Raw genomic sequence first — 10452 nt, 5'->3', positions numbered from 1 at the left:
AGGACCTTTCAGTTTACATTGTACATTTTAACAAAATTTTGGAAAATGATACAAAAGCAAATCATAGACACAGAACTACAGCCATGGATATTTCTTTGTAATACTGAGAAAGGGTTACAAAGCAAAACTTTGAGTTCCATGTTTGTGAAAAATAATCCACATGCATAAAAATAGGATATACAGGGCTGGCGAGATAGCTCAGCAGACTAAGCACCTGCTTAGGCAAGCACAGGGACCGGGGTTCGATTTCTGGCACCACATGCTGTGCCAGCCCCGCCCCCAGGCGCACTGAGCTGGCCACCAAGACCCAGTGTGGTAGTGCAGACCTGTAAACCCAGCACTGGGGAGGCTGAAAACAGGAGGATCACTACGAGTCCAAGCTGCAGAGTGAGACCCTGTACCAAATATATTAAAAAAAATAGGATGTACAGCATTATTTCATTTAAAAATATTTATTGAGCATGTACTATGTCCAACACATAATTTACCTGGAAGACACCTACACACAGAGCCATCCCATGCAGAGATCTTCACATGCATTGTGACCTCCAGCTCTCATGCAGAGCCACAGCAGTACTGCAGCCCCCGCTCCCCACCACCCTGCTCCACAGCCCTATGTTCCACACATGGAATGGCTTAGTCAAGGGCAGCAGGGACACCACTGACACATGATGCTTGAATGTCACGGCCACAGGCTACACAGGCTGCATGCATGTGTCTGAGGAGGCTAGAACTATACCTAGCTAGGACACTGAGCCACAACCACCTGCAGGCAGCAGTGTGGGCAGCATAGAGCAGACACCCGGGGACACAGCCTACTCTAGAGGACAACACTGTGCAACAGCAATAAGGGGTCCTGCCTGTGGAGGGTCCTGATGTCACCTGCCAGGCTGGGAAGGGGTCAGGGTGGCACAAACAGGCATGGACTTCACAGTGGGTGTGCTGGCAGCCAGATGCATCCTCATCCCTCAGGACACACCCTGCTTCCTAAGCAGCTTGTCGGTGGTCATCTCCAGATTGGAAAGACTTTCTCTCCAACCTGTAAGAGGTAAAAGAACAAACCCAACCGAAAGTATTTCTCTAGCATTTCATGGTAATTTAACACTGGCCAAGAGAATAGCATTCAGGCGTGGGTATCTCTTAAACAATAAACATTTAAACTTTTGAGCATAAAATTATCACCAATCAGTAGTAAAAAGTAAAGGGAATCCATAACACTATTTTTCTTTGCTTTATTTTCCAGTAACCCTTGCACCCTGAGGCCACAGGACCTTCAGCAGGCCCCAACACCCTATTCCAGGCAGAGCTGTCCTCTTCCACCACCTCACATGTGAAAACAGAGGCTGCTCAGCCTCCAGCACACGTCCAAACCATGTGCAGCCTATGAGGTGTGAAAGGGGCCTGCCAGCACCTGTGTGCATCTCTCCTCTCACTGACTGTGTCGCCTACAGAACTGACTTCCCATCCTGAACCCTCCACTTCCTATTCTGGGAAAGGGCAAATGAAGCTAGTAAGAGCATCTACTTTCTATGTGAGGATTAAATAAAATGATACAAAATGGGAGGTACCCTTCCAGAAGCGAACAAAACCTTTGCCATAGCTATCACCACCCAGAGCTGTTTTGTGAGGACAGCACCCTCAACACGTAATTTTACAACTAAATATCTTACTTTTTGAGACGTGGGGTCTTGTCTGGAAGTCACAGCCCAGCTCAGAGTAACCGACATGTGCCTTCTCCATACCGGGTTTCTTTGCAACACAACAGAACCTGTGACCACATCTCCCTTGTCAACTGGGACTGGGTCATCCATCATAAACAAGGTCTGTTTCCAGTGCGTAGTGCTGCAAGACAAGATCTGGGTTATCTGCAAGTCCAGGTAAGGAACAGGCTGGAAGGCAGCAAGAACATGTTACCACTCCCACGTGGAGGAGTACCTGGAGGCAGTCTACACTGCCATGCATGCACTGGAGGCCCAGTGCCCATCATGATGCAGCCCTTGGGTGACCCAGCCCTGATGCTTTATCTCCTTCTTGAGAGACTGAGACACAGAGCTTGACTTCTCAGTGTAACCAAGAGAACACATCTATAGCCCTAAACAGTCTTTATGAACCATTGTGGCTCAAACCACAACAGATATAGTGGTAAGGACATTCCTTCAGAGACTTCTGAGGTTCCCAGAGCTAAGAATGTGCATCTAGGAAGCCCACTGATAGGAAACATGGGGGCTCAAACCCATATTGGATGACAGTTCCACACCCAGTCACTCTGCTCTCCCCCAGCTGCTGATGCCAGGGTTATTCACAGCCATAAAAGAATGACATACACTGACTACACCAATTCCCAAACTGTCATTTTCTGTGAGGCGAATTTAGTGTGAACAGGAGAGCTGTGATCCTGAGGGAGTTACATACTGCAGGATTCTCTCTCAGGGAGGTGGGAAATACTCCAGCCCCTTGGGCCTGAGGCCCACATGCCCAGTACTTTTCATAGGCTGGCCTGGGACCCTGTCTGTTCTCTCCTCAAACTTCCTTGTTCTTTCTCTCCTCCCTGACTTCATCACCTTGAGGGCAACTGCCCAGACACCCATCACTCACCTGATTTCCCATCTGCTGCCTATGCCAGGTAAGGAACAGGCTGGAAGGCAGCAAGAACCATGTTACCACTCCCACCTGGAGTAGTACCTGGAGGCAGTCTACACTGCCATGCATGCACTGGAGGCCCAGGGTCCACTTCTGGGGCAAAAGTGCTATGTGAGGTGGTGGCAAAGGGGACCAGCGTGGTCCATCCTCTACACCCCCTCCCTGTGTACCTCCCCCCAGGTACCCTCACAGGTACTCACGGGTGCAATGGACCAGTGCTGAGCACCTGCTGTGGCTGGCCCTCCTCCAAGCTCTGGAAGTGCACACTGAACCAAGCTGTGAAGCCATGCAGTGTCCCGGACTTCTGGATGTCAAAGTGCAGCTCCCCACGCATGGTCTGCACCAAGCACAGGACAGTGTTTGGGACCATGCATCCTAGCCCAACCAGAAACCCAGTCCCACCTAGCCTCCAGCCTATAGGGTTCATACACCAGCCCCAAACCAATCTCAATTGTAATCCAAGCCCAAATGTAACTCACACCCATCTCTAAACCTGACCCAAACTACAGTTTGCAGATCAGGCCCAAATACAACTGCAACCCCAACACTAACCATAACCCAACCCTAACCCAACCCCAGCCCAATCCAAACTAACCACAACCCGCACACAACACAACCCCAATCACAAATTCCAGCCCAACTTCATCCCAACCCTAACCACAAGTCCACCCCAACCCAGCGCTTCACAGCCCAGGCCCAAATACAAGAGTCCCTGCAGACAGTTCAGGTTCCACTGCATAAGCCTGGTTCAGGTTCAACTCCCCAAGCCCCAAAGTCCTGCCAACACTGCGAAGGCTACCTGCTCAGCATGGATTTCAGCTGGAACCCTCATGGCCCACCCACCAACCTGGCCAATCCAATGTGGGAGTCACACAGGAAATACATCAGGAATTTTATCCATGGTAACTAAAAACTCAGAAGAATTTTTAATTCAAATACTGTACCACAACACACAGAATATAACTTAGGGGACTCTGAAGATGCTAAGAATATTAAACACCTAAAAATAACTGAAGATGCTGAGATTAACTGTAAAGAAAATGATGTGAAAACTTGAAAATCAAAATGAAACATAAAAAAGGAAAAACTGGAAAATTTGATAGCAAATAGTGTATGAATTCACTCATTTGTTTGATAAAACAGTCACCAATACCCCACACTGGCTGAAGGCCTGTGATGGGCCAGGCACATGCTGAGTGTCACAGGCAGCGAGGGAGCAGTCGCCTCTCCTCACCTCTACATCAGAGATCTGCACGGTTCTCATGTCCAACTGCAGTATGGTGCAGGGCTCAGAGAGACAGTCTTCTGGCTTCAGAATGTGATTATACTTGGGCTTTGAAAAAAACTCCTTGATTGCTAAAGATCTGAGGGAAAAGGGCAAAGGAAGGGCTCAAGGTCATCACAGGGATCTTGCTTTGAAACACATGCGACAGAAGTAAGAGCTCACAAACCAGTAGCAGCAGGAGGCTCACCAAGTCTGGTGCCTGGGCTCAGAGAAGCCCTAGAAATCTGCCCGAAAAGTCCTGTCCCAAAGGACCTACCCTGTGGGACCTTCCTAGAGGAAAAGCTGCTGCCCTAGGGCCAACCTGAGCCTCACTTGTAAGCAGGAATTCCCTTTCATGTCCTATCCAGGATCTGAGCACAAGGATGTCAGCCTTCACCACATAACCCGTAGGGTTAGTGTTCAGAGTGCTTTCTTTATCTTTTGAATCCATTTTGTCTCAAGCACCTTTTGTGGATCTCCTATGACACACCAAATATAAAAGCAACTCTGGCTGCCATAGGAGAATTGTATAGCATTCTCTTAATGAATGTTATACACAGTAGGGACCTCAGAGAGATGCTTGTGCTGAAATGGACAGGGAGTCCACCACGCATGTCGGACAAACCTTGCTGCCTTTCTTTATGCCTTCCTGTTTGTTCTAGCCACAAGGTCATTCACCACAAAAACCTGGTGTACCACAAAAAATCTTTTAAAACTCAGCACAGCAGTAACTTCTGGAACAACAAACACAGCCAGTGTTTTCATAAAGATTATATGATGTATTTCTAATGATAAAAATAATGATTTTTTTAGAAAACTGGAAAATAGACAGGTATAAAGAAAAATCTTCAATTATTCATCCTCCTGCTCTATGTTTTGATATGCTGTAATTATTTTTATCCTCATATACATTAACATATACTAATGCAAAACAGAAGTCATTTTATATAAATCATTTGTCCTGCCAGTTTTACTTCCTATTAAACAATTTCTGTTACCATCACATAAAGTCACACCTTGGTACTCAACCCTACACTGCTCAAATCTGTCACATTTCGTGCCAGTGCTTATCATTTATTTGGTGCTCAGTCCACAAGCTAGAACTTGGTATTGACTGCTTTGTGACTTGCTACCCTTACCAGCTAAAACAACTGGTACTTATTTTTGGTACTTGTCACACCTCCTGGACCAATTAACTATGATTGCAAATGTACTATTATACTCCTAGATAAACATGACTTTTTAAAATAACACTGGATACTCATCAGGTGATATATAGCAAGATACATACATCTGTAGGAGAGATGCCTATGCTGAGTTTTTCACACATTGCACAACCCAGTGACCAACCCAAGTGGGCAGCCCTGGGAGTGGTGTGGGTCTGAGGCCCTCGGCCCTCGCTCTGCAGCTCTAGGCATACAATGCCCATCCGCCCCACAAGCACTATTGGTTGTGCAGGCAGCTGCTGCTGGACAAACACATGCTGTATTTTCATTTATTCTTTGCTCATCTAGCATTTATTTTAATTATTAAACATATTTTTTTTAAACCCATTCTAGTTTTTCTAATATTTAGCAGTCGTTTCGCTCATTTTTGTGGCATGACCATTCAAGTGATTTATCTATAGCCTGGAATGCGCATTCATCTTTCCTAATAGAGTCTAAGATCTGGCTGCAAGTACTGCTCCTACTTATTACTATCTCATAATTGTGGTTTTTGGGGGCTGGTGAGATGGCTCAGTGGTCTAAAGCACCTACTTAGAACAAGCTTAGCAAAGCACAGGGACCGCAGTTCAATCCCCCAGCACCACATGCCAGCCAGCCAGCCCTGCCCCCTGGTGGGCTGAGCTGGCCACACACACACAAATAAAAATAAAATAGGGGCCAGGGAGATGGCTTAGTGGAATAAGCGCTTCCCTGGCAAGCGCAAGGACCTGAGTTCAATCCCCGGTTCCGAAAAGAAAAAAAAAAAAAAATCAAATAAAAATAAAATAAATAAATATTTTTAAAAAATTGTGGTTTTTGCTGATTTCTAGCACACAGATTCCATCACGTCTGCCTTCATCTTCCTGTTTTGTGAGCCACATCTTAAAATACTCTGCTGCATGCTTTCTGCCCTCTCCTGCTGGTCTCGTTCTGGTTCTGGCATGGCAGTGCACAATTACTCCAGCCCCTCAAAGATCTTAACATCTGGGGACCAACTTCCCACTCCTCCCAGATGAAATATTCAACTACCTTTCTTTTTTTTCTTTTTTTCTTTTGCAGTACCAGGGATTGAACTCAGGGCTCTGTGCTTGCCAGGCAGGCACTTATTCCATTGAACTATCTCCCCAGCCCTCAACTACCTTTTAAAGGACCTATCCTCTACTCCCTCTGAGATTCTGACTAAGGGAACAATGATTCCATACATTAACTGGAGAAGATTTTATGCCTTTATATTTGTTCTTTCTTTTTCTTCTTTAATTTCTCAATTAAAATTGGCCCAGAAGCCCCATGCCTTGCCCCAACTCCTCACCTACAAGTATTAGCAGAAGCCCAGGCTGATGTGGTCCTCACCTAAGGAACCAGAAGTTTCTTATATAGTCACATCTTGATACCCCAGTCCTTTGAAACTCATCAAATTTGGTGTGTGACAAATTCTGGCACAAAATTTGGTCCTAATAAACTTTTTGGTTTGGCATGCAACATGCTTCTCAAGTACCTAGGTACCACCATATTGACTTAGCAGGCTAGAGACAAAGCTGGGAGCTACTTGAAAACTAAAGATTTTTCTTCCTTTTTTAAATCATTAACTATAGATATGATTCCCACAAGCTTGTGGTTGATCAAAAGAATGTAACATCTCTATGCTAACAAAAAGTTCAGAGTATTGGTGAGGGGTTGGAAAAACCTCAGGATCTCAAACCAATAGCCACCTAAAGAGTAAACAGTGACCTGCTTTTCTCTGAAGCAGGTCAACATTTTATTTTTATTATTCATCATTTTATTTTTTACAAGAAACATAACATAGGGATTACCTCAGGATGGAGAAACAGAATCCTGAGCCTTTACCTGCTGCCCATTAAAAACAGGATTTGTGTTTTTTCCTGAGATAAACAGGGATTTAAAAGCCATTTTTGCTGTGAACCATGGGCCTATAGGTAACTAAGAGCAGAGCAAAGACTGACTTTTTATCCTTTGCTATCTTGGGGCAAGTGTCTTCTCAGCTCTGCATATAATCACTCAGGGGTGTCTGGTTAAAAGTTGACAAAACAAGGCCAATTAACCCTGAATTTACATATTCTCACCCCACTCAAAAGGATACTGACATGAAGGATTTGCAGGGACATCCAAGTATGCCCAGAAGTATCCAGCCCTTGTCCTCTATTTTGACACCTGGGCTCACCTGGGAACAAAACCATCCCCCATACATAAAGATTCCAGATCTATGACATGAGGACTAAAAAACTATGACATAGCACTGAGGTGATGATCAACTGGTCCCCAGCCCATCTGCCAACCCTTGAAAGCTGGCCTCCTACCATTCTGCATGGGCTAGTCTGAACTCCTATATCTGCAACAGTACTTCCTGGTGAATGGGGCCATTCCCTAACATCCACAGCACCTTCTTATCATCCCTTTCCCAACAGAAGCTACACTCAATAAGCTCAGCAACAAACCACCTGAGTTGGAACCAAAGGCTCAACCCTGAAAGTGTGTCTGTGTGTTGAAAACCAGAAAGGCAATTATTTCAGAGTACTGCAAAACACTAGAAACCACCAATATATTTTCCTACACTGATGAAAGATTTATAGCTTGCAGCTACGGGTGATGGCACACTCCTATAATCCTGGCACTTTAGGATTGGAAAGCTAAAGCAGGAGGATCAAATTCAAGCCCAGGCTGGGCAACTTAGTGACTCAAACTAAAACATTTAAAACCCTGGTTACATAGCTCAGTACAAACACCCTGCATTCAATTCCCAGTACACAGAGTGTGTGTGTGTGTGTGTGTGTGTGTGTGTGAGAGAGAGAGAGAGAGAGAGAGAGAGAGAGAGAGAGAGAGAGAGGATGCTTATAGCTCTCAGTGGGAACAAACACTTGTTTTAAAAACTCATGCATTTTTAAAAGCCTAATTTTTAAACCTAACTTTTTTTCTATTTGGGAACTTAATCTGAAGACATCTCAATTCCTAACTCATCTCTAAAAACAATGTGCAAAATTTTGGGGTGCAGGTTATGTTTAGAATAACTCAGGGGAGCCCAATCCTGAAGGTGGGACTTTCTGCCCCAGCTCTTGCCCCTCTGCCATCTCCCTCAGGAGCACAGTGCTACAGGACCTCCCCAAAGGCCATCTCACAGATAAAAAATGGTGTGGCCAGGGCCCAGGGCAGAGAAGCAAGCAGTGTAAAATCCCAGCAAGGTTCCTATAGTCATCCTGGATTATAGGATCAAAGTTTCCTTACAACTTTGTTTCCCAGGGATTACCAGGATGACCTCTGAGAAGCCACAAGTATGTGCAGAAGCATAGAGGCAGGGTTCAGGAAGGCTGTCAGCCCAGTGTGACTGGCCCAGTGCCTCCCTCCCAGCCAGCAGCCCAGAGTGGCAAATTGCTCCCTCCAGGATTAGCTGCACAATGCACACCTACTTGAGCGCACTGAGGTTGAACTCGTAGGCATTGTCCCAGAAGAGCACCTTGCTGTGGTAATCCTTGTCAGCGCTGCAGGGCACCAGGTGCAGGGCAGCGGTGGTCGGCCAGATGACCCCATCCTCCTTCAGCCATGCGTCCCGGGCATACAAGATGGATTCAATCATGAATTCAAACTGCATGCAAGGTGAGACACATGGAGATATGTCACCAGGGTTCCTCAGCCAGGGTCACAAAGTGACAGCCCACCTGCGAGTTCCTATCTGAACCTCACATTACTAAGACCAGGCTAGCAAGAACAGGAGGGTCTGTTCTACACCCATGACTGGAATCACAGATGTATGTCAAGGCATCCCCTCCTGTTGGATGGGATCAGTTTGGTCCAAGGCATTTTTCAGAATGTTTGCAACCCTGAGACTAAAACCTTTCACAAAGCCCTGGAAAATCAGGCAGGTGACCTGAGGTCCTTCCTAGACACTAAAATTAGGCGCATAGGTGCACTCTATCTCCCACCCTCAGGAAAGTGAATGGGTCACTTCTATGACAGAGGACCCACAGCCCCAAGGCCAAACTGCCTGTCTGACCAGAATTCACTCCAAACTGGGGAATAAAGAGAGCAACAAGGTGGGCCCAAGTCTAGAGGTCCTCAGACCCAGGAGACAAGAGAATTCTGCTTTTCTTAGTTTATCTAAAAATATTTTAGCCAGGCATAGTGGTACCTGCCTATAATCCCACATTCAGGAGGCTGAGGCAGAGGATCCTGGAGAGTTCAACAAGGCCAGGCTAGACTACATAATGAATTCAAGATCAACCTGAACTACATAGTGAGACACTGTCTGAAAAAAAAAAAAGAAAAGAAAAAAATCTAAGCAGATTTTTATTATACAATAAAAGGTTCAGTATGGAAAATTTAGAAAACTCAGTAAAAAACAAACAAAACTAAAAATCACAAGTAAACTCAGCACCCAGTAGGTATTATTATTATCACCCTGAAATTTATCTCCAAGTATTTTTAACAGTTGCAAATATACACACGAAATGCATACTCATAAACATAACTTAAAAATTTTCGTTTTTGTTATCATAGAGCCAACTGACCGTTTTTATTATATAGCACTTGTGCACATCTGTATACCCACCAGCAGACAACATACACAAGCCATTACCTCAAAACAGCCTCCCAGGGGCCAGTCCCTCCCCAACTCAGGCTCTGGAAACCTCTTCCACCCCGCAGTGCTATCTTTTGGAGCATGGCATGCGAATGGGGTCACATGGTAAGGAGCCTTTCAGACCAGCTTTTTTCACTCAGTGGATTCGCTCCATGGTGCATATGTGCCAGTATACCCACCAACATGGTAAAGGACCCCTGGGCGGTTTCCAGCTTTTTGGCAATTACAGTTATTCCATACAGGTTTTCATGGGAACTAAGCTTGCACTTCTACAGGGTAAATACCCAGGAAGGGACTCTGGGTCACAAAGCAAGTAAGTGCTGCAACACACTGGAGGAACCCAAAGCTGCCCAGAGTGATTCCCAAAGGCATCCACAAGGGTTAGCTGCTCCACACCCTTGCCAGCATTTAGTACAGCTGTGTTTTTCATATTTCAGCCATCCCTCATCAGTTGTTTTCTCATAGTGGTTTTAAGGTGCATTTTCCTTTAAACTCTTTTCATATGATTGCCACTGTATGTTCACTCTGGTGAGATTGGGTCTCCTACCCATTGTACCTTGGGTTATTTTCCTCCTGTTCAGTTTTGAAAACTCTATATTTAGGGTATATAATGGATGTGTGACTTGCAATATTTCCTCTTAATCTTAGTCTACGTTTTCATGCTCTTAACATGATCTTCTGCAGAGCACATATTTTAATTTTGATGAAATCCAATTTATCATCTAAACACATGAATCATGCTTCAGAGCCTGTCT

The 10452-nt window shown here is 45.2% G+C and overlaps 1 protein-coding gene across 4 annotated transcripts in view; it reads right to left on the bottom strand.

Annotated features, from left to right (window-relative positions):
- Positions 1–442: 442 nt before the first annotated feature.
- The window catches only part of Prmt2 (protein arginine methyltransferase 2), a 34699-nt gene continuing 24689 nt past the window's right edge, over positions 443–10452 (bottom strand). For 3 of the 4 annotated variants that reach the window (XM_023716039.1, XM_023716041.1, XM_023716040.1), the window contains 5 exons: positions 8529–8704; positions 3875–4004; positions 2841–2977; positions 1671–1842; positions 443–1039 (listed from right to left, as the gene is read on the bottom strand). In XM_023716039.1, coding sequence (XP_023571807.1) covers positions 1007–1039; positions 1671–1842; positions 2841–2977; positions 3875–4004; positions 8529–8704 — 648 coding nt within the window. In that variant the 3' untranslated portion in view covers positions 443–1006. The remainder of the gene's footprint in view (positions 1040–1670; positions 1843–2840; positions 2978–3874; positions 4005–8528; positions 8705–10452) is intronic. The other variant, XM_023716042.1, reaches the window with a different exon arrangement.

Source organism: Octodon degus, unplaced genomic scaffold (assembly GCF_000260255.1).
Source record: "Octodon degus isolate 3935 unplaced genomic scaffold, OctDeg1.0 scaffold00045, whole genome shotgun sequence".
In the NCBI taxonomy this organism is placed as follows: Eukaryota; Metazoa; Chordata; class Mammalia; order Rodentia; family Octodontidae; genus Octodon; species Octodon degus.
Note: the sequence above shows the minus strand (reverse complement) of the source record. Positions and strands in the feature narration are given on the sequence as shown.